Genomic DNA, 25,447 nt, shown 5'->3' with positions numbered 1-25,447 from the left:
TTGATAATAATAATAATAAACAAATAAGTTTTTCCCTCTCAGAAAAAATTTCTGTTTTAATTAGTGAATTTTTACTACGCAAATTGTATAAGAATGCAAACTCAGTTTTTATTTAACACCCACGCTAGTTAAAGTGCTACAAAAATGAGAGGAATGCACGGCTAATTTAGATTTTATTGATATCTTGCTCAACCTCTCATATTTAAATTCAGTATATCTTTCATTGTTTATTTAATTACACTGACTCACGTAAACGATTACGAAACTCAACTTAGAACGAAAATAAGGCTTGTTTTCGTTTAATTTCACTTGCATACTACATTTTTGTATGAATCCTCGCATTACTTCCTGAGATATAGCAGTTACATAAAACGATAAAAATTATTCGGTGATCCATCCTTTTGGGATGACTGAAGCCAAAAATAAATGAGCAACTCGCCCTTTAAGATATACCTGTAGACCAAATTTTGTCTTTACCCTTGTACAGTAGACCCTCGTTTTACGCGGGTGTTATGTTCCACGGAAATGCTGCGTAAATCAAAACCGCGTAAATTGAGACCTAATATTAGTGTCAAAATATGGATTAGATTCCGTAGATAAAAAAAATACTTCATTCTAGTGATGACTAATTCTATCATAAGTTTAATGTGTACTCATATCGATTTTTATGCATAATATGCATAAAGAAAACAAACTAATTTCGTGTTCTGTTTATGAAGAAGAGCTGGCTATGATAGTCTTTTGGTATTCATTAAGAATTTTTCCTCTAATTCTTTGCGGAGCATTAACGCATCCATGATCACTTGCGTCATTTCCTTGATAGAATTTTCCTTTACTAACAAATCAGAAAGATCATTTCTATTGTCTACGAATGGTTCAAAATTCTCAATGTGAGCGTTTTTGGTTGTGTGTCACCGGAGTCGGTATCCTCGTTGGTTTTGACCTCCTTTGTCACTCCTAAAAGCTCTTCTTCCAGTGAGTTCTGAACTGTGTGAGTTTAATCACTTTACTTCTGATGGAAAAAGCTCTGGAACCAATCGCATAGAATGTCTCCAAGGACCCAAGTTCGATTATTAGCACGCCAAAATGCAGTTAGTTACGAGTAATCTGCAATCTATAGGAGCTTGGGTTTTGAAAGAAAGGAAAATGTTACCTGTTTGCACTGCCGCATCTGCGTAAAACCGAAACTCATCTGCGTAAATAAAATATAGGTGTCAAATCTTCAACCGCGTATAATCGAAACCGCGTAAAATAAACCCGCTGAAAACGAGGGTCTACTGTATTACTTTTTGAGATATATCAGTCACAGATAATAAAAAAGAAAGCAAAAAAAAAAAACATTCGATTGCTCCACCCTCTGGTGTTATTAGCCCCAAAATCTGTCCCCCTTCTGGCTCCTAACATTTTATTTGATTCCGTTCATCATTTTTTGAGCAATGAGTCACGCATATCGATGAAAACGTTCAGTTACTCCACTATATTGAACGAATTGACGCAAAAAAACCACGCAGCCCTAAATCATATATGGGTACTTGCGGGTATCGTTCGAATTCTTACTACAGGTTTTGACGTAGAATGCCCCAAAAAATCGGTCACATACACAAACGTACACTATTCTTAAAGAAAAGTTTAAAATAATTTATCGAACGTCAGAACTGAACGCCGTCAGAACGTTTTACAGTTGGTAGATAGCGAGTAACAAGAAATAAGATAACGTAATGCTTGTATTCTATTTGTTTGCTGTAAAAAAGGCTGAGAGTTGCGAATCAAAACGGAATAATCTTTTTAGAATTTATCAAGAAACTCAGTTAGTCCAGTCCCATTTTTAACGGAGACATTCATTAAAGGCAGTAATCATTTATTCTGCAAATTTTATGTTAAACAGCATTTTTGTACATTTGCATTTTTCTTACCAACTGAATGAGCGAATTTTGGATCTACGACATTTTGGACAGGCGACATTTTGGCCTGGCGACATTTTGGATCGGCGACATTTTGAGCATGCGACGTTTTAGCCCGGCGACATTTTGGACCGGCAACATTTCGGCCCGGCGACATTTTGGATCGACAATATTTTGGCCCGGCGACATTTTGGACAAGCGACATTTTGGACCGGCGACATTTTGGCCCGGCGACATTTTTTCCCGCGACATTTCGGTGGCGACATTTTGACCCCAAACCGCTATTTTGTTATATTTTATTCAACTATTCAAAAGTTACAGAATTTAAAACACGCACTTTCATGGCAAAAAAATGGAACACTTGCCATTCAAAATTTCAAACTGACTCGAAAGGATCGCGCACTTCCTCTTTCCTCAATGAATTCGACAATCCTGATGGACAATAAAGACGTATTTGTGGATTACTACAACACAAATAATGTTTAAAGGGGGGGGGGAGGTCGTGAATTTGTGACTTTGACAAGGAGGAACGAAAGAGTAAGAAGTGTGACATCAAGCATTTTTTAATACGAATATGTTCATGAAAAGTAGCTTGTAAAACGAACTTTGTGACGGGGGGGGGGGGGGGGGGGGGGGGGTTAAAAATGTCGAGAAAAAAATGTGATATTATTTATGGACCGATTTTTTGGTATGGGGCTGTCCATAAATGATGTTACTTTTTTTCAACATTTTTGACCCCCCTCTCCATTTGTCAAAGTACTTTTCATAAACTAAATTTTATAAACATATTCGTTTAAAAAATGCTTGATGTCACACTTCTTACTCTTTTCTTCCCCTTTGTCACAAATTCACGACCCCCCCCCCCCCCCCCTTAAACATCAGTTGTGTGGTAGTAATCCAAAAATATGTCTTTGTTCATCAGGACTTGACATCAGGAATGTCAAATTCATGAGGAAGTGCGCGATCCTTTCGAGTAAGTTTGAAATTTGTGAATGGCAAGTGTTCCATTTTTTGCCATGAAAGTGCGTGTTTGAAATTCTGTAACTTTTGATTGGTTGAATAACATATAACAAAATAGCATATCAAACTGAAGGAAATTTAAAGCTTTACAACTTTGTCATTGACGATTTTCATGAATATTTATCTTGGAAGGCACTAGGAGCAAATGTTTGACAAAAAGAGAGAATTTTTCTGAAAATAATCGATTTTTCATTACATGTATCCGGAAAATTATTGAAAATCTGACAAATATGTGTAAATACAGTTTCGTAGGAAGTTTATTTAGCTTGAATTTTTATTTTAAACGCATTTTTCTACCGTTTCCGACATTTTTTCGAAAAACCCAAAATTTTCTTCCCCCCTCCCTCCCATCTTTAGCTCACCCTCTAGGAGCGGTTACTTTTAGTATGTTTACTTACTAATTACCCCTAACAATATTCTGAAGTCAAAAATTATCGCACATTACATGCACGCTACACTTCTATTTTGAGTACTCATTGATTGGACTCTGTATATTTGGGAGAAAACGCTGCTCTGTCAAAGAGCGTGAGTTCGCAATTTTTCGATGCAATCTAAGGACATCCGAGGGGAAGGGAGCACCAGTATAGCCGATTGGGGAGGCAGCCCCCCCTCCCTCCAAGGAAAAAATTAATTTAACTAAATTAATTTTTAAATTGATTTTTTAATTTCTAAATTGATTTTTTTAATTGGCGTCAGTATAATATTTTTTTTTTAGTTATTTAAAAGGAGCACAAAACACACACAGCATATTTTGAATAAAAGCATTTTTGTTTGCTGAAGAAGTAAAAGACCGAAGTCAGAGGCCAGAGCTGAAAAATACATTTAACTCACTGGTTTCGAATTCACGGAATTCAAGGGAGCGTAATAATCGCGATTCTTCTATTAATTCTTTGATGGAATCAATAATTAACTGTTTAAAAAAAAAAATGTGTAGACGTGCTTAAAAGAGTCATTTAGATCCTGGAAGCAATTTGCGAAATAACAGATTTCTCCTTCAGCTCACAAAAAAATGCAAAATGAAAGAAAACACATGGTTGTTTCTTTACAAAACAATGATATTAATGGAAACAGCATGTAGTTTCAAAATGTGTCACTTCAACTGTATCATGGCTTTGAAAGCAAATCAGTAACTGCTACTGCTTTGAAATTCTCAATAGTTTTCTGCAGGCCCGGATTTATTTTGCCCCCCCTCCCCCCCAATAATGAGTTTTAAAAGAGTGATTGTTTTTTATTTTTAATTGCATTAATATTTGTACCTATATTTGAATTTGTTTAAGTCTCTTTGTTTATTTATTATTATTATTGTTTTAAGGTTTTTTAACTTGCCTCCCAATTTGATGCAGTAAGTCATGTTGCCTTTTACAGTAATATGGTGTACAGGACTTACACATACATGTGTATGTACTAAAAAATGTAAACCTACTGTTGAACATTCAAGCAGCTAATAAATACTTCAAAAACAACATGACTACATTTAAAAAATGCAAAATCAATCTGTATTTGATCGCTTTTTTAAATACTGGCTATTTCTTATATCTATTTTTTTATTGGAACAGATGAACAAGATATTTTTCCCCCCATAGGAGATGGTTGAGTAGTTTTAATTAATAATTTACTGTTGGGAATTCGTTCCAAATGTTGACCTACTTAAGGGCAGTGGCGGATTGGTTGAAAAAATCGGCCCTGGCATTAGGAGATGTAGCGGCCCCATAGCTCTTTACAGATATTAAAATTTTTACCCTAACGATTGGGATATCACTTAAATATGAGGAAATTATTCTTAACAACTAAATATGTTTTATTTAAACAAAATTTAACAGATAGGAACACTTCTGCGCTTTAATGGTGAACAAATTGATACAGTATTAGCTGAACCTTAATTTGGGGGAAAATTGTAATTGTAATTGTCCATTTAAGTATTTTTATAATGCCCGGAACTTGATTGAATATTTCCGTAATGATAACACTGCTTGGCTAGTAATGTCCTTTTCTGCAGTCATAACAAGTAACTTAATTGCCCTGTTTTATGAAACTGATCTAGCGATGTTTATGGGTGAAAGACTAAGGCCGTCTTCGAACGTGATGGGTCCCTCGACACAAACATACATTACTGGGCCCTGTCATAAACATTCCCTTTTTTATACTGCCATACCCTGACGATCCCCAGACTCGATACGAGGTCAAAAACCTGGTGGGAGGGGTCGGGTACGAGTTTTGGCAGCCCCCCCCCCCTTTTTTTTTCAAACGCATGTATCAATACAAAGAGAGAGAGAGTGGACTTGACTTTCTGGCTTCAGGGAGTCATTAAAGTATTAGCAATATAAACTTAATGGAAAGATTAACATTGAGTCTGAAATAAGAGGGGGGGGTCCAGGGAGCCTCCCTCCCGGAAAATTTTCAAAATTGTAGTCTTATAAACTCAATTTTAGACAATATTTGGTGATGTTAGGGGAGTGTAGGTTCAGGGTTTCTCTTGCTGCAATTTTTCGGAAGTGGAAATCTAAAAACAGAATTTTAAATTATTTTCGAGTATATGCTATGAAGAGCGGTTCCGGGGGGCTCTCCTCTGAATTTAAAAAAAAAAAAATATTAGCTCTGAAAACGCAGTTTTAGAAGATCAGAAGATCTTTGGTGATTTTAAGTCAAGATAGATCAGAATTTTTCTGGCGAGACCATTCGCCAGAAAAATTTTCAAATTAAAGTCTTAAAAGCCTTTTTTGGTAAAGACCAGGGTACCGGCAGTTACTCGAAAGTTAAGTTCCAAAAACGATTGCAAAAAATTCCAAAAAAATTTTTGCTGACCTTCAGTGATGCTAGGAAAATTAGTTTTCAGGAAGCTCACCCCGGAAAATTTTCGAAATTAAAACCCTAAAAACGAGATTTAAAATGGTCATCATTGATGATGCCGAGAGAGAGAGGAGGGGACGGGCACTTTCTCAGAAAAGTTTTGATACTGTTAATTTAAAAACACAGTTTTAGACCATCTTTGGGAATGTTAAAGAAATGGGAGAGGTCCGAGTGTTTTCCTCCAACAAATTTTTGAAACTGGAATTCCATGTTATGGATTCGGTTGCTCTCTTATGAAGTTATTCAAAATTGAAGCCCAAAAATTTAAATTTTACACGATCTTCGATGATATTAGGAGGGGGTGGGGGTCTGGGGACCATCGTAATTCTTTCGACATTTTTTTTTATCAACTTAATTTTCTTTTAAAACTGAGGAGCCCGAAACCGTGAGTTTGTACAGCGTACAGAATACTTTATGTTTCGTCAAAAAATGTTTGAAACTCACATTTCGGCGGCCTTTGGCCTTTGATGTGATAAGCTGAATAATGTAGAGTCTTTCGTGCTGCTCAATGGTATTTTAAAATTGCATGTTTTAAAATAATTTTACGGAAAAAAATATTTTGTCACTTTCATTCCAATTGTTATAAACAGGGTCGCCGAGAGCAAAAGGGGGAAAAATGACCAAAAACTCCGATTCGATTCCGAGCCGGGTCCCTATTCTCCAACTAAGCTGACATGATCTCACGTCGGCCCTTGTTGTAAGTTGCATTTTAGAGCAATTGTGAATTGTCATTTATAAATAAAAGCGTCAAAGAAACCAAAAGTATTTTAACTTTTTACGACCGCTAAGGTCTCCCTGTTTTTTTTTTTAATTTATTCATTTATTTTTTATTAAACCACTAAAAATATATCGGCAGCCCCAGGGCCCAACTAACTAAAAGTGAGGCTCCTTGCCCACATTTATTTGGAGGCCCCCTGAAGACTATGCAGTGATTGATTTACATTTTTGAAGCACGAATGCATTTTTGGAGGCCTCTTTGTCTAAACACACAACTATGTATACATCACTTATGTGCATTTATGGATCCCCTTTGGGCCCCCTCATAATCGTGACCAAGGAAATTCGTTACTGGCAGAATTATTAAATATTCCCCTTTAAAGAAGTTTTTTTTTCAATTAATAAGTCATATATATATATATATATATATATATATATATATATATATTTAATGCATGTAGTTTTCATATCGTTGCAATGCTACGCATAATTCTTTTAAAAATTTGGAGTCCCTTAGGAACATGGGGTCCCAGGTCTAGGCCTAGTCAGCCTGTGTGGTAATTAGGCCCTGGGCAACCCCATTTCAAAAATCCCCCCCCCCCTCCCTCTTGGTGACGGCCCTGCCTCCCTCCACCCCGCAAGCTTTAGCCCCCATGCGTCAAGAGGAGATGAGGCTATGTTTCGCGAATTTGCGTTATTCTAAATACATGTGCGCAAAATTTACATTTTGCTGTTAGTAGACAGGCCCGAAATACTTTGCTGTTAGTTGATCGGCCCGAAGCATGACCGGCCCACCGGGCAAATGCCCGGTTGCCCGCCGGCTGTATCCGCCACTGCTTAAGGGCAGAGCTAGATAATGTAGACGCACGCCGTGCGCGGACACTTTAGCCGACGTGCGGATACATTCGCCGCGGAGTTGCACGTCGTCCGATAATCGTAAAAGTTCTTAAATCTAAATATATAAAGGTGACGGCGTTTGTTTGGTTGTTTCTTTCTTTGTTTGTTTCTACCCGATGGCCAGATTACCCCATAGCACTTACAGCACTGAAACTTGGCACAAAAACTCGAACGTACATTGGGCCCGTGCACTTGGAAATCGAAATTCATAATTTCGACTTAGTTTTCTCTAATAAACTAAGTAAGCTAAATTTCGCCTAATTATGGGGTAAAAAATTCCCCTACCCCCACACATTATATATCGTTAGAAAGTGTTTTCCTTTCCGAACAAGATGATGTTTGTTCCATCTCTCTCGATTAGTTATAATAGAAGATATAAGCCACCAACGTGTGATCTGCAGTGGAGTATAATTCCCAAAAATATGTGAGTTTACGAATGCAAATATATCTGCTTAAAGAAGCTTAGTTTTAAAATTTAGAAATTTAGCTTAGGTCTTTGCATCCATAGGCTCACATAATTGGTATGAAAATTAGATACTTCTAACCTCAAAGCATATACCTGCAGGTATTTATTTCTTATGATTAAAAGTTTTTTTTTTTTTTTTGGTATCCGGACAATCCCCCCCCCCCTCTTTTTTTTTTTTTTTTTTTTTTTATACGGGAGTGACAATGATTAGCTTGCAGATACTTTTGAGTTGCGTGCGCAGATACTTTATATTTTTATCTGACTCTGCTTAAGGGTCAAGTGTGTTATACACTCCAGAAAAATCAAACTGGAGTGCAACATTCGTATACATTTTTTTAATTCTGTTTTTCGATTTGTTGGAAAACAAAATATTAGCCATTAATTTTCTGCAAAATTAACCATTTTGTTTGTACATATTAACCAATCAGGAACTGAAAAGAAACATGTACATATCTTCTTGTTGAATAGTTTCCAGGTTTGTCAAATTGGCTTCTTTAAAGCCAAGTTTGAGAAATTTGGCTTTGTGTTTTATTTGGCTTAATTTCCATTTTTACCGCTCTGACAAAAAGTGGCAAAAAAGTATTTTTGTCGGGACGTTTATTACTGTTTTTTTCCGCAGTTTTTTCCATCTGTGGCAAAAACGTGCCAACCCTACTTTGAGACTTTCTTTAGAGATGTAGGGATAGTAGTAAATTGATTTTAAATATAGAAAAAACATTTTTGTTAATTGCATGTTTTCACTGTTATTAAAAAAAACTAAACCAATTATGTAACTTAATTTTTTTCTAATAAATTAGCAGCCTCAATGCATTTCGTATTTTTGTATCCAAATAATTAATACCTGAAATAGTGGAAAAGGCTGGGTTGTCCAAATGTCAAGGAAAAGCAGAAATATCACCGCACCATGCTAAACTAACGAATGTGAAAAATCGCGTTTTTCAAATTCGATGGTATTCCGCAGTACTCAAAAAGGGCTACTTACTGATTATAACTACTTCAAACGATAGTTTTACACTTAAAGTTATGAATAAAAATTGAAACATTGAAAATACCTGAACACGGCAGGTAGAAAAAAATTATTGCTTTGGTACTCCTGAAAAGTGCCTATTTTCTCATTCGTTAGTTTAGCATTGTTGCGACGATATAGCTTTAAGAGGATGAAAAATTGGTCGTAAGAGAAATCAGGGAAAATGATTTTGCTCTTCCTGAGGCCACCCAGTGATGGAAATTAGAATAAGGTTTGCAAGAAACATACATTGTACAATTGTAATTGTACAATTTAAAGAGCAACTGAAAGCAGTAGTATTTGGAAATTTGAAATAAAAGTTTATGTATTGTACTTTAAATCTTATCTTCACTTTATGAACCCGAACCCGAATACTCCCAGGTTAAATTTAAAATTTTCACTAGTACTGAATTTAAACTTTAATTTACATTGAAGCTTTTCGTTACAGAACAAAATGATGTTCTAACTTGCAACCAAACTAAACGAAGTCGCATATCTTATTACTCCCTCCCTTTTCTTTGTCACAACATCAGCAACAATAACTAACTTCCTGTCTCAAAGTGGGACATCATTTGAGGCAGTGAAAAGCAAAGGGATGTAAGTGGACATTTTCAAGTTTTGAGTAAAACACGTTTAAAGATAACATTCTAGGTAGGCTTTCATTGAATTTTTTTCTAAATCATGCTGTATAGCAGCAACTACCAGGGCCACTAGTACAATCTCTTGCCCCAAGACAGGAGAGGTTCACCTACCATGTGTACTGGTTATCTCCAAATTTTTAATTTTGCCACTTGCATCCCTTTGCTTCTCACTGCCTCATTTGTGTATTCCTAAGCAAAGGAATGTCAATGTGAAAAGATTTATTTTCCTTTTATTTTTTATTAAAAAGTTGTTAAAAATTCTCCCAGACGTATTTATTTATTTCAAAAAGAACTTGAGAGGGGTGCCTATCCCCCCCCCACTCCCAAGATCAAGGCCGCCCCCCCCCCCCCTTTTCAAGAGTAAGACCCACTGAAAAGGGAGAATAATAGCTCTCAAAACGACCCCTGTAAAACTTTCAGTGGCACATTCTACGCCATGACCCCCCCCCCCCCCAGTAGGTGAACACCCTTGCTGCAAGGAAGAAGTGTTATGTTTCTTTCAAATCAGTGCTTCTGTACCAAAGCAATTTCAAATCAATCTGAGCTTTGAACTCGAGCGTTGCCAGATAATGCTAAAGCAAAATTCACAAAATTCTCGATCAGAAATTAAAGTTTTTCTGAAAAGGAGAGTAGAACTAAAGCGGAAAATCAACCCGCTCCCCCCCCCCTTCCTAAAATTTAGTAGGATATTTCTATTGTCTCTTAGGATAACATTATTTATGTTGAAGTAGTATATTTATTATGTTAGCAGGAATTAACTGAAAACTTGTAAAACATTTTATTACACTTTATAGCATACAAAATCAGTCAAAAGACCTGCTGAAGAAGCTGTTTCTAATGCACCCACTGAATGTCCTACCATTGAAGACAATGAAAAACCTCCAAAACTTCTCCGAACGGAACCTGTTCCAGATAAGTCCTCATCTTCAGATCTGCAGCAACAATCTCAGTCTTCAATCCCCAGTTTTTCTGTGCAGATTGTCCAGCAATTTTCCAAAGCACCACATAGCCAACATTCTCAAACTATTCAAACAAATGTCACAGTTCAAGCCCTTTCCAAGCCATCAGATTCTCCATTACCTCAGGCACAAACTGTGACTGTGAGTCAACAAGTTCAGGAATCAACAGTGAATCAAACTGATCAAAGTTCAGTTAGTGCACCTATCTTGAATATAAGTTCATCGGGAAATAACGTCGAGTGCAAACAAGAGAAAGATTCTTCACAATCAGACTTGTGCCAGTTTAAAAACACTCAGGACTGTCACCAACAAGATTTATGTGATTTCAAAAGTAACCAAACTTCTAACTGTGGTGGTGATCGGTTATCTGACACATTTCCTAGTTTGGGTTTTACGGACGAATCTGGGGATGATGTGATACATCCAGATCTACTTAAGGATTTGATAGATGATGTGTTTACGAATTCTGCAGACATAATGAAAGATTTTAATTTCGACGATAGTGTTGGAAGCATGAAAGATCACGAAGACTCTACCAAAGATATAATAGATTTAATGAAAGGAACTTCACCTTCTCAATTAAAAGCATTTCAAACTGACAGCACATCAGTTGTGAATGCTCCATCGAATCAAAATCAGCAAAACGGTATGTAATCGGTACTTTTTTTAGTTAATTTTTTCCTATTGATATTGTCCATTTTCTGTTGTTAACTTAGTGTAGATATGTATTTCTATCCCTTGCAGTTTTATTTAATAGTTAAAATTTAAAGTATTAAAAGTCAGCAGAATTTCCTTCTATTCCGTGCTAGCTTGATGACCATCGGGGGAAAATGCTTCCTGCTCCAAAACCAAAAGTCAACATTGTCTTGATGATCCCTCTTTATGCATTTACGCCGATTGTTCAAAAAATTAGGCATTGTGTCAACTGCCAATATTAACTTGGAGTCGGGACAATTTGCATGGGAAGGAGAAGCTCTGTTTCTGAACTTATTTTCCAATTTTTGTAAATTGTTTCATATCAGGCGTAGTTCAGGTTATTTACGCATGAAAGCAAATTCTGAAAGCCATATAACTCCTGCACTTCTGTTAGAAATTAAGAAGTTGCGTGTAAAGTAAAAAATCAGCCTTCAAAAACATATAAATGCCGACAAATCTCCGAACTTTTTTGTAGGTTAAAAAACAAAAATTAGAGCCTTATTTTTTCTAAGTAGTTCAGAGTGGGGTGGCTTGGTGACATACCATCCTTTTTTGATATATATTTCTTATGGCGGTCAGAGGTGTTCCCGTAGGGTATAATACTCCATATACGCTGTATACTCTCAAACATTTTTTAGACATATAGCGTATACCCTCAAGCTTCATAAATTTTCATATTATGACATACTATATATATGATCACATACACAAATTGTGCGTAATGGCTTTCTGGGAGTATACCCTCAGAAAAATTGATGGGAATATCACTGACCGCAGTAACAGTATTCAGATTTAAATTCACCTGATATATCGTAGAACCAGACTTCATTACTAATTAATTAAAATGATGACTTAAAAACAGGGTTGTCCAGTTTTTTCCACCTTGGAAAAAACGCCCTAGACAAAATATCCGTAATTGTCCATTTCATCAACTTTTTTCAGTTTTCAGCGGAAGGAAGTAGTGCTACGGCTGCGGCGCTATGAGAAAAAAGTTTTACAATGGATGTGGCTCATAACAATGTCTTTTTTTTAAATATGTTTTTTTTTAACGGTCTACTGCATTTTTTGAAAATAAACTATTACAAAACGGGAAAAAAAAAGGGATAATGAACGTTAGTTTTTGCTTTTAATTAAAGATAAACAAAATTTTCCTTTTAAATTTCTTGTAACAGTATTGAACATGCTATTTTTAAAAACAAACTACAATATCCATGCAATCAACTATACAAAAAAATTGATCAACTCATAATTCGGTGGGTCCCGCATTTTTCATAGTCGAGCTTCTACTGTAATTAAAATCTTTGTTTAAAAGGCTGTAGTATAAAGTATGGCCAGAATGTGTTAGTATTTATTTCTTTAGTCTTAAGTTAAAAGGATTTAGCCAAAATCAGAGAAATTTCCAAATTTTCGAGTGTATTTCAGGTAGTGATGTAGATCGGGTAAATACCCAGCGTGTAGGTAAATATTTTTTGGGTATTTACCCAAGGCCTGGGTAAGTACCCAAAAACTGGGTATTTTGCAAAAAAAATGCAAAAAGTGAATGGGATTTTTTTTTAAATCTAAATATTAAATAATTAGTGAAACTGATACATAGATATGTATTACACAGTTCATAATATTTTTTATAGAAACACTTGATGAAATTATGAAAAGAAACATATCGGGAACCAAAGAATCTCTCTTTTCAATGATGAACATCAGGATTTCAAAATCACAAACAAATCCAAAATGAAAAAAAAAAAAGGAAGCATGAGGCATGTTTGGAAGAACAAGCTGAGAAGTTATTAAGACTATGATGTTATTTATTTTATTGCTGTTCAAGTGATAACATGGCAAATAAAGAAACAGTTTTACATAAACATTCTGCAAAAGATATAGCTAAATAATAATAATAAATTTAGCGCCATTTCGACCTTTCCTTACATTTTGATGTCATGCAGAGACATATTACTGAGTTATAAAAAAATAGGACCTTAAAAAATTGTTTGCTTTTTTTTTTTTTTTGGAACCAGTTAAGCTTTTTACTTTTTGTAGAATGGCTTTTTATATCTGAAATTTGGCTATCAACATTGATTAGGCAAATCCAACACATTTAATGTGAATATCATATTAGATTGCTAAGTTGTTTCACACAATAATTCTTTAAATATGTGATCAAAATACAATTTTTAGGCAAAAATTTATGGTTTTGTTTATGGTTGGTTCTATATATACATAGTGGAATACGTACAGAAAAGTATTTTAGTTGAATATCAATTTTTTAAATGAATACCCGAATAAATACTCATTTTGGGTATTTACCTGGGTATATACCCTGGGCAATTTGCCCCTAAAAATAAACACCCGGGTATCTTACATCACTAATTTCAGGAAAAAGTTTCAAAACTTTTTATTTCACGGGCAAGTCCTATCCTCATGCTTTAAACATTGGTTTTTGGACTAAAGTGCTGAAGTTTAAGCGAGCTTATACTGTAATTGTTTCAAAGAAAGTTTATAGCTTTTTAAAATATCCATTAAGGCGATTGTTCAATGTTTTTTCATGGGCAATGACAAAATTTTCAGCAGCGATCCGAAGTATGCTCGAGATTTCTTAAAAAAAACAACTTTTGGCAATGTAATGTCTGTGAGGGCTTTAAATTAAAAGATTCTTTCTATTTATTTTGCTGTTGCTATTGGATATCTTTTTTTTTTTTAATAAAAAAAAATATTTTACATCAAAAGTTAATTTTTGTTCTTTTTGAATCCAGGCTTATTCAGAAGTATTTCTTCTAATAATGAAGCAACCATGTCTTTGATGTCTACGACAACATCAAACCCTGTAACGACTGCCTCGTCTTTTTTCAACACTCCATCTCAACGAATGGCAGCATTTAGCAATTCATCTCTCTCTCTTCCCAATGGTTTAGGCTTAGATTTCAAGCTAACAGAACCAAGTCCTGCTGCACTGACATTGAAGCAAATGGCTGAACAGCATCAAAACATGCAGGTAAGGATGTGTGTATGCCTGCTTGTATTAATCCTGTAAACTGTGTTTACATTTTATTTTGGTAGAGGAAGTCAGCAATAAGGTTGGCTAAAAATTGTTTCCTTATATAAAGTAATTTATAACTTATTATTAGTATTATTTCCTTTTGTTATTATTGCTTAGCGTATTTTTAAGTTTTAACAATTTGTAAGTCATGTATTTTTTAGCTCCATTTTAAAGTTTTAATGCTTTGCTATGCACATATTATAAACAAAGAGGAGTAGTAAGATGAAATCATTCTATATGGAGTAATGTTTTAAGTGACGTTCTTCAAGGATCAGTTTTTGGACTCTTTTTGTTCATTATTTTTGTGAATGTCATTCATGAAAATATTTCTGGAAACATGAATTGTTTTGCTAATGATGTCAAAGTTGTGATGATTGCAGAAAATAACAAGTAAAATAGCTGAAAGATGATTTAAATCATATTATTGCGTGAGCAGACAAGTGGGATATGGCAGTAAATGTCAAGTACTGCATTTTGGTCATGCAAATAAGTTATTATATTCAGGGTTCAGTCATTAGTCAGGCAGAAAACATTATTGATCTGGGTGTCTTAGTAAATCAGTACTTTAATTTTAGTCGATAGTGCAGTGTAGCAAGTAACAAAGCCAATAGAGTGTTCTGGTTTACCAATAGATCTATTTCATTGAAATCTAAGAAGGTTCTCCAGAAATTATATAGAAGTTTAGTAAGACCTCATCTTGAGTATGCTTCTCAGTTTTGGTCTCCTTATCTCAGGAAAGATATTTCTGTATTGGAAAGGACAAAGGATTCAAAGATGGGCTACTAAGCAAGTAAGGGGATATTAGATTAAAATATCAGACTTAAAAGGCTTATACCTTGGAGCAAAGGAGAGTCAGAGAGGACATGATTTAGTTGTTTAAATTTATCAAAATAAAAGCTGTTAATGTGTTAAATATTTGCACAGAACGGAGGACGAGTTGTCATTGTTTTAAGCTATTCAAATCTCAAGCTAACCTGGAAATTAGAAGCAATATTACTCTAATACAGTTGCAGGCATTTGAAACAGCTTACTGGAAGTGATTGTGATAAGTAAGGGTAGATAGCTTTAAGAGGACTATTGATCTTCATTGGGGACTAATAAATTGACTTGGAGCAGCCATTATATAGTGTTAGACAATATGTGTATATATTCTGTGTAAGTTTGACTTCTGAAAATTTTAGAAGTGTTTGTTTGAAGTAAACAACTAGACCACTTTTAATGAACATTTCATTGAAGTGTATGAATTTCTTCCATTACCAATTTAATTGCTACAATTTAAATACTTTTATACTAACTAGTACCAGGAAAATCAGTTTGCTTTCTAATGATATTAACATGTTTCACTAGAATTTACTGTAATTACTACAGCATTTTCAACTAAATATTAGTAACCTTTTTCTTTTAAAACTGAATTTCACAAAATTCAAAAATTTTCACTAAAGTCTTTGTTTTCCATGATGAGAGGTCAGAGTGACCTCTCAAAAAAATTCCATATTCGGCAAATCAGGGCCCAATACAGGCTGATTTTGCTACCGTTTTTCGGTACCTTTACAAAAATCTTGTTTTGAAGTAGGTACTTTCACAAAAATCAAGTAACAAAATCAGTAACTTCACAAAAACATCGAAAATTTCACAAAAATTTGCATTTTAAAATATAAAACCTGTTTCTCTGTTGAAAACAAAATTTACTCATAAAATAAAATTCTAAGCAAGTTTATATGAACAATCGCTTAAATAGCAACCTTTTTGTGGTATTTTAACTAATTTTTAGCTGTTTCTCGCCAAAGTATTTATGCAATATCATCACAATCTTTTAGCATATTTTGGGGCACCGTTTTTCTCATAATTTCCAATATTTTACACATTAGATTGTCCATTAAGCTGAAATTACAGTGGTATTTTTGGTACTTCTTAGGTTTTTAGCTCCCCTCCCCCCCCCCCCCCAAAAAAAAACGAAACCTGTTAAAAATAATACTAGATGACATTTACACTTTTTGAACTAAAATTTCACTTGTTCTACTTCTCTTTTACAAAAATTAGGATGCCTCTAAAAGTTCACAAAAACAATACTGATAAAAAAAGAACATTCACAAAAATAGAATGATCCATTACTTTCACAAAAATAGGTAGCAAGATAAAAATCCTGGATTGGCCCCTGGGCAAATATTGTATGATGATTTGGCAAATTTAGAGATGGTTATTGCACTGGTTACATTCTCTTTTTTTTTACTGATTCCTAATGATTCTCCTCATTAGTAATAGGTATTTATGCATGCCCTTGTATTATCATTCAATAAAATTAGGATTTCATTTGGCAAATTGAGAATTTTCTCCTTCCACTAGTGCAAATCAAAGCTATTCTTTTGTGAGTTTGCAGAATTTTTTCAATAAAGGGCTAAGAGATGAAAAAAAGTTTCCTTCTAGAGCAGTTCATGTTACAAGCAGTATTAGCATTTTCTTTTGTACGTTGAACTGAACAAAACAGTGCTTAGATATAATAGTTGTCTATAGAACCAAACTGAAATAGTACTGTTAAGTTTTAATTAGCAATTTATGTTATAGTAAGTGAACATTTGAGGTTTTGGAAAAATCTTATCAATATTTCTACAGTTTGAAGCTGAATTTAGCAAGTATAACTGCCTGTTAGAAATATAATGTGATTAAAACTGTAATAAGAATCAAATTTTTTTGACTAGCTTTTTAGAGTTTTGGTGATTTTCATAAGTTCAACCACTATTTTAAGTAGTTTCCTTGTGGGAAAAAATCATTTTTAATTTCTTTAAAATCAAAGAATGGAAGATACTGGTCATATTTACTATTAACATCATTGTGTTCATCAAGATCTTTAAAATACATTTCATTCTTTTTTATTTCAGCAGAAGCAACATCATCAGCAACAACTTATTAACTCCCCTCTTTCCAATCGGCCATCACCATTTAATCAAGATTCTTATCCTAATCCAATGAACAATCTGCGACCAGTGAGCTATCTCAACGGAACAAATAATCAAGTTGCTTGTAACAGTCCAAAAACAATAAATGCAACTTCAAACATGTTCAATAACTTTGATCACCAAATGAACAATTTTTCTGCTGCAGATTCTCTAAACAGCTTTCCTGGTACAGAGCCCCTCAGCAGTTTTCCTGGAACAGAGCCCCTTAATCCATTCCAAAATTGTGAGCCAATCAGTCCAAACTTATTTGAGCAAGAGATTCGTTCAAGGAACTCTGTTGTAATTGCTGATGCTGACCGTGCCAAACAGCAGAGGCTGCACATAGATGCCAACTGTCGCCCTGTTGAACCCCCAAAACCACCTGCTTATGGTGCCTCAAGACCACTTACGCATTATTCGGAAAATGTTCCTGTGGGACACCCTGCTCCATCTAATCAGCAGCAACGAATAATAGGCCGGCAATTCCAAAATAATCTTGATATACGTATGCAGATACAGCAGTCTCAGCATATCCATGGAGCACCTAACCAACAAGCTGTTCAGCAAGTAAGTGTCAAAAAGCTCTTAAATGAAGTAACCATACTAGTATCAAAAGTTCCTGTCATAACTGATACTTATTTTGTTCCATTTGGTTCTAAATCCTTTTTTTTTTTCATTTGGTTTAAAGTAATAGTGTGAAGTTGATTGTTTTGCACCAAATTTTTGATTATTTTGCTCCAATCTACTCCAGAACAGTACTTTAGCAGCTGTAAAGTGAAATTCACGCTGCCCCCCCCCCACTTCAAAAATAGTAGTTTTTATCCAATTCTAATCTTCTTCCAAATCATTCATAAAAGGTGATATGCTTAGCATTGACATTTGTTCTATTTTCTCCAATTAGTGTTAACTCACATAGTTATATATTATTCAAAAAATAAATAAATAAATAAAACACGTTGCTTCTTTTAAGGCTTCAGCCACTTTTGAGCAGTTACACGTCCAAAACTCCTGGTTTGGCTTGTTCACAAAAGTATACTTTTTAAAAACATATACATTATATTATATATAATGGGACTATATATATATATTTATATAATATATAATAATATATATAAACTATATAATTTTTAATATTATATTTATAATTGGACTTAATCTTCGAATAAGTTAAGTCATTCCCTTCTCAGCCAAACACTTTGTTCCACGATACTACCTTGAAAAATTTCAACTAAAAGTTTATATTTTCAAATGTGTTTTAAAATAAACCTCTTTATGTGTGTAGCAGATATACCAATTTGCAAAGTAAAAATTTTATGATATTCTTTATGATATTCTTATAAGTAATGAGTGTTGTTGGTTTTCTACTTGTTATTTTTAAATTTTTGAACATTGTTTCTTTAACCTAATTTAATGGTACAAAATAATCAATATTCGTTATTTAACTTCTATTTCCAGTTGCAGCAAGGGAGCAAATTACCTCAAAATAGCAATGAGTTCAAGCAACATCCTAATTTACTACCACAACACTCAAATGTGTTTGGAAACTATACTTCACAGCAACCAATGAACAATCCATCATTTCATGTATCTGTATCGCAGTCACAGTCAATGTCATATTCAACGCAATTCACGACTAATCAAGCTGTAAATAGACCACCACCTGATTACAAATCTCATCATACTAATATGTCACCTGATAACTTGCGTATTGCTGACCAACTGAATGCACCCTCTCCAATGATGTACAATAATCCTCCTAAAACCAAATATACAAAAGCTCAAAGAGCTCCAAATGTCACAATCACTCCAGATGGCTCCGCAATTTCATCTTCGGGGAATTGGCGACACAGTTTGGTCAATCCACAGCACCATAATCAGTATCGTATGAGGCCAGCTTTCTTGCAACAAGAAAATTACAATGTGATTCGAAACGAACAACAGCTTAGCAGTGCCATTCCATCACCTATGTTTAACCAATATAGGATTCCTAATAATCAAGTTGCCGCCAATCGTGGTGTTCGACCTAATATGATGTCGGCAGACCACATGCTGATGATTCAAAGGCAAAGACCTTCTGCTCCTCTACGCCTCAGAAACCCATCAGTTGATGAAATGAACCATTCTTTATCGATGAATAATAATCCTCTGGCCCAAGCTGCTGTTATGAATAGTGTTTATTCAAATCCTCAAGATATGAACAGACAAGATGGTAGCCAAATCAACCTGGACTTCTTAGATAATATTGAAAGCAGTGCTTCGGATTTGCTGAATTTTGACCAAGTTATGCAAGGAGGAGAAACCCATTTTCCATTGTTAGAAGACATAGAAATGTTTAATAAGTGAAGTGCAATATTTGCATATGCTGTCATATACATATATACATTGCATAACTTCAGCATGTTTTGGATTGTTTTGCTTTGCTTCCAAAAATGGACATTCCGTGTTGTAATATTTTACGTCATATTTTTTCCATTGCATTACAGTTTTCATAAACATATTTTTACTGCAGCTTTTTGCTGTGTATGCATTTATATACTTTTGTAAACTATTTCTTATTGCGCGCTTTTGATTGTATTTTTACGACTGTTAAGATGTTCAGACATTTATAAATATTTTTGAAGAACAAATATTTTTCACTCTTTGTTTTGCTTTAATTTCCACTTTTGTACTTCATGTTTCAATGTGTCAGTTGTGAAACCAATGTAATAATATTCTGATTATTTTATACCAGGGTATCTATTGATACTGGAATTTTCATTGTAGCAATGAAAAATATAAAGTATTTTAACGGTATATTTGTATTGTGTACCATTCATATCAACTGAGGGACATAATGTATGGTATATTAACCCAGAGTGTGATCAAAAAAAAAAATTTTTTTTCTCTCTTTTCAAATTGAAGTATATTTATCAAAAAAAAAAAATAATAACTTGATCCTTAAAATTAACTAGAAAATATTGAATTCTTTGGTGTTTTTATTCAAGTTAAATTTGTAATCTAAATTATATATACATATATTTTGTTGTATAGCTTGGTAAAAATTAAATCATAGCAGTTGTTTGGATTGAGGCCCAGAAAAATTTGGTGTTGCCAGCCGTAGTTCAAGTTGTATATTGCTGTATGTAATTTTTCATTTAATATAGTAAAAAGAAAACATTGGGCGAACTAATGAACTGTGATGGATGAAGAGAGTTTCATATAAAGTAAACTTAAGCTGTTTTCTACATCAAGCATCATTTAACATTTTAAAAAATAGGTTCAAAATAAAGAAATGAAGTTTCTAGTATAGTATTAATATAATTGTTGAACCAGGGATGACCAAGCCCCCAAGTCTAATAGTGCAACCCTCCTCCCCCCAAATACTATTGAACTTCTCAAGAAGAAGACACCACCCAGAAGATAAGAGTATTTCTAAAAACTACCCGCCCCCTTTAAAATTTCAATGCCATTGAACATTTCCAGAGGGGTGGGGGTTCAGAGTGCCCCTTGGTTGCCACCCTTGGTTGAACTACAAGTACATTAGGAAGGGAAAGTATCAACAATAGATACCCTGTGTGCATTACTTAAATCTAAAAAATGTGCAATGTAACCATATCCATTCATACTGTAAACTATGTTTGAACATTTTTAAAGTAAAGTACTTTTGTAATATAAATTGTGGTTTTCCATTTTAACACAGCATCCTAATCTTTGCTAATACAGTGAAGCAGTTTATATGTTTCTCTTTTATATGTTTTTATCAATTATACGTTTTTTTTTAATTTGATCCCTGCAGAGTTTAATACATACTAATGTATCCTTCTATACGTTGTTGTTGTTTTTTTTTTTTTTCATTTGTATGCTTTTTTCATACAGTCCCTTTAAAAACGCATAAACGGTGCTTCACTGTATATTTGAATTTATTTCAGTCCTTTTCAAAAAGAAGTAACAACTCCTTCAAAGAAAACTTTTCTCCAAAAAATATATACTCTACATTGCACACATTTATTGTTTATCTCTGTGGCATGATGCAGAGTTTCAACAAATACATACCTTTATGTCTGTTATCTATATTTTTTTGCTGATAATAACCCCCATGGTTGAATAACATATGCAAATTATTCTACTAATAACTCAATTACAACAGAACAAACATTTTAGTTCATGAGTTTATCAAACTGTTTTTATGTTTATTTTATATGCTCAAAACAAACATGACTTTAACTTTTGCTCGTCAAGTCTTGTTTGTAAAATATGACAGATTGTGTTAATTACCTTAACATGCTGAATTAGACTTAAACTAATAGCTTAATCGGAACACCTTGATGGACCAAAGCTAAAACACGAAATCCAAAGTTATTTTGCATCACATAGACAGTTTCCTTAGTTCTGAGTGAACTTTCTTCAATTACTTGTAAATTTCAGCTGTAATCTAGTGTTTTTATGTAGCATAAAACTTGTACATAGTAGGGCTCGACTGATGTCATTTTCTGGCCGATGCCGATTGTTTTCCTTCAAATGGGCGATGCCGATGGTAAAAAAAAATTAAAAAAAAAAAAAGTCAAACGGAAATAAATTGATTGCTAAGGTTGTCAATGGTTTGAAGGATCTTTCCCCCTCCCTTTCTTACTCTTGCTATCATTTTCCTGATATTAAAAAGTAGTTTTTGTTTTATTAGGAGGTCTTCATGAAACTCTCTTATAATCAAGTGTTAACTTTTTCTTACAACGAAACTTTAGCAAAAATTTCATTGTTCTCTTCCTCTTTAAGTTAACCCCTACAGTAGAAAAAACATTAGTTTTAAATTTACCTCTGCCATCCCCTCAGAGAAAACGAGGAATTGTGCTGATATTCTGTCAAGAAAACTCTTGTTTAATATATAAGTAATTTTATTCTGGTAGTGATACGAAAGACTTACATTTCTAAGAGATTTTCTTTTCGCCTGCAAATACAGATTAAAAATATACCATCTTTTTTGGAAAAATACTGTTATGAGGTACGGTGAAACTTCAAACTTTCTTCGAAATGATGATTCCAATCTTGATAAAAACCCAATAAATTTATTTACAACCATTAACATTAGAGCAGGTAACAATTGAGGAGTCGGGGAAAACGCTTTCAGTCCAAAAATTTGGAAATTCAGGTTTTTATGGAATATTGTAGTTCAATTTCGTCTCTATTGACCCCGCAAAGCAAAAGGGAGAAAAAAGCTACCAATTCACAGTAATTTAATAAAAACTAATAGCACTAAAGGGGAAAAACGCTTTCAGTCACAGCGTGTGGTGGGAAAAACGCTCGGGGTCCAGTATGTGTAGTGGGAAGGTCAATGAGTCACTTTGCTATGCACCTATCCCGCGCGACACACGACTCTTTGTTCTGTTGTTTACCAGTTGAATGTATGTTAGTGGTTTGTGGTGTTCTTTGAAGTAACAACGTGGTGTGATGAATAGTGATTCGGAGTGTGAGTTCAGTGCTAGTGAAGATTTGGATGTTGTTACATCAAAAACAACTAAGAAAAGACGAAAGCATTGCCGTATGAGCGACGTAATGAAAAAAAATAAGAGTAAGTAGTTATGTTACTGGTGAGGTTTGTAGGTGTACGAGGCTCAAATGTTTTGAAAATGTGCCTCTAGATGAGAGACGAAGAATAATAAAAGTGTTTTATGAATTAGGTAGCTATGATAAGCAAAATGCCTACCTGTGTGGGCTTATCACTGCGTTCCCTGTACAAAGACGTAAAAACAGAAAACCACATGACGAAGCTAGAATTAACTCCTCATCTTACTTATACAGAGTTAGAATACAAAATGATTGTAATTTTATTTATGTCCCGGTCTGCATAAAGGCCTTTATTTCGATTCATGGAGTTACTTCACGTCAAATTCAAACTATTAGAGAATCTTTGTCTGCTATTGGCACTGTAAAACCTGATGGTAGAGGGAAACATAGTAATAGGCCTCATAAACTAACTGACGCTGTTAAGGTATGTGTTAAAACCTTTCTTGATTCGTTGAAAGGTAGAAAGTTGCACTATTCACTAAAAAAGAGTGACAAAATTTACTTGGCTGATGAATTAAATATATCAAAAATTATGGACAATGTATCAAGAGTCAAATCCAAATTGTAAAATTTCCTATGACTCGTTTAGGGAAATATTTAATCATGATTACAATTTCTGGTTTGGTTATCCACGTAAAGATACATGCAGCACTTGCGACTCTAATAAGTTAAAAAAAGCTGCATTTGAAACATCGATTTTATCCGCTAGTGAGGCGGAAAAGATAATATTACAGAATGACTTAGACAAATTATTAGTTGAAGAAAAACTCCATTTTAGTAAAAGTGCCAAGTTCTATGAATTAAAGTCATTGTACAAGAGGAAATCTAGAAAATCTCCTGACCTTGAAGCCATTACAATGGACTACCAAAAAAATCTCCACTGCCCTAATATAATGACGTATATTACAAGAGACAGTTAAATTTTGTTTCATTTAATATCCACGTTCTTTCTGATCAAACATCTGTCTTTTACAGTTGCGATAAGAGCGTCGCAAAGAAAAGTGCAGATGATGTTTGCTCAATGATAGATCATTTTGTGTCTTCTATTTTGCCAGAAAATGTACGTAAACTAGTTATATTTTGATAGTTGTGCAGGGCAAAATAAAAAATTATGCAGTGATTCGTTACCTGCATTATTTAGTCTCACAAAAAAGCAGATTTGACAGGGTTAATGTTGTGTTCCCAATAAGAGGTCACAGCTACCTTGAATGTGACCGTGATATGGACCTTATTAAACAAAGTTCATATGTTGAAGTGCCAGAAGAATGGAGATGTGTCATTAGAAACAACCGTTAGAAGCCCTCTCCCTTTACGGTAATTGATTGCAAACAGGACATGTTCAATGCATGGACCAACTTTTTAAAGCCTATGAACAAATTAACGTGTCCCATGCCGACAAGGCCAATAAGATGCCTACGTGTAGATAGTTCCATACCTCGTTTAGTTTACCATCGATCAACTTTTTGTGGTAGTTATTCTAGCCGTGAAATCACTCCTAACCTAAATATGCGGAGAGGCAAAAAGAACATAGCTGGAAAAGGGCTGAACAGACAAAATCAAATAATAAACACACCTATTGGAGAATTAAAGCCCCTCTGCACAGGCCCGATTCCTATAAGCAGTGCAAAATATCAGGACCTGCAATCCTTGACAAAGTTTCTTGTTAATCCAGAAGCCAATAACTTTTATAATAACTTGAAATGGGATGAACAAGCTGTTAATCAAGATGATGAGTACTTGGATTCAATAAACGACAATGATGACTAAAGGTAAAAAAACAGCAAATATTTATTAGTTACACAGTAATAACTATTTTAATTTGATAATTATTTAATTTAGTTTGGGTTAGTTTTCAGAATCCTGAGGACATGGACACAACGCGTCTAGATGAAAGATTTATTGAAGATTTACATAAAATTTAAATGAAACACAAATCACTTTCAAGAATAATTTTTATATTTTTTACTGAATAATGTAATTAAACTTATTAATAAATAATAATTTAAAGTAGAGATTAGTTTTATTCCAAATATATTTTCTCTTTCTTATTTGTGGAGCATATAGCCGAAAACAACATTTTCCTACTGCTAACTGCAGATAAAATTAATAAAATAGGGTTTAGTTTTTAAAAATATGTATATTTTTAACCAAACACTATTAAAATTATAACTTATTATTTTAGTAGTATTAAAAGTTCTACTTTTTCATTTGAAAACATAAAAAGGAACGGATAATCATACACTAAAAAATACACTGAGCTTAATTCATAGTATTTTACATAAAAACATTTATTAGTCTACAAAGTATTCAAATAACTAAAGACGATTTTATTTTACAATCATGTTGAAACGAAGTGATAAATAAACACAGTTTTATTTTTCATTTGAATTTTGTTTTTTTTTTTCACTAATCTCATTTTAACTACTTGTATATTGTATTGAAACATTAACTCTTAAAAAGTATTCAAATAAATAAATGAACTTCCATTTTACAATTACATCAAAACAAAAAATAATTTTACCATTGTATTTGAATAAGAATTAAATGAAATTTTAAAAAATAAATAAACATTTTTACTTAAGTAAATGGGAAACATGACTGCAATATGTTTCAAAGACATAACATCAAATTAAAGTACATAATACCAGATTATTAATGTTAACTTAGCTGAGCAAATTGATGCCTTTTAAAAGACATGAATGCTTGGGTGCCATCCCCCAAAGTAAACACTGCCCTACCCCCTTCAATCATGAAAACTTCAAGAAAAATACCCCAGAAACATCTTCCTTAAAATT

General features: G+C 33.8%; 1 protein-coding gene across 1 annotated transcript in view; it reads left to right on the top strand.

Moving 5' to 3' along the window:
- LOC129216354 (uncharacterized) overlaps nucleotides 1-20,864 on the top strand; it is a 59,329-nt gene extending 38,465 nt beyond the window's left edge. Inside the window, exons 3-6 of the mRNA XM_054850570.1 lie at nucleotides 10,290-11,100; nucleotides 13,898-14,136; nucleotides 17,058-17,681; nucleotides 18,570-20,864. Of these exons, the coding sequence (XP_054706545.1) occupies nucleotides 10,290-11,100; nucleotides 13,898-14,136; nucleotides 17,058-17,681; nucleotides 18,570-19,457 (2,562 nt within the window). The 3' untranslated portion in view covers nucleotides 19,458-20,864. The remainder of the gene's footprint in view (nucleotides 1-10,289; nucleotides 11,101-13,897; nucleotides 14,137-17,057; nucleotides 17,682-18,569) is intronic.
- The last annotated feature ends 4,583 nt before the right edge of the window (nucleotides 20,865-25,447 follow it).

The sequence above is a fragment of the Uloborus diversus genome, chromosome 1, assembly GCF_026930045.1.
Source record: "Uloborus diversus isolate 005 chromosome 1, Udiv.v.3.1, whole genome shotgun sequence".
Classification (NCBI taxonomy): Eukaryota; Metazoa; Arthropoda; class Arachnida; order Araneae; family Uloboridae; genus Uloborus; species Uloborus diversus.
This window is presented reverse-complemented; position numbering and strand designations above follow the sequence as displayed.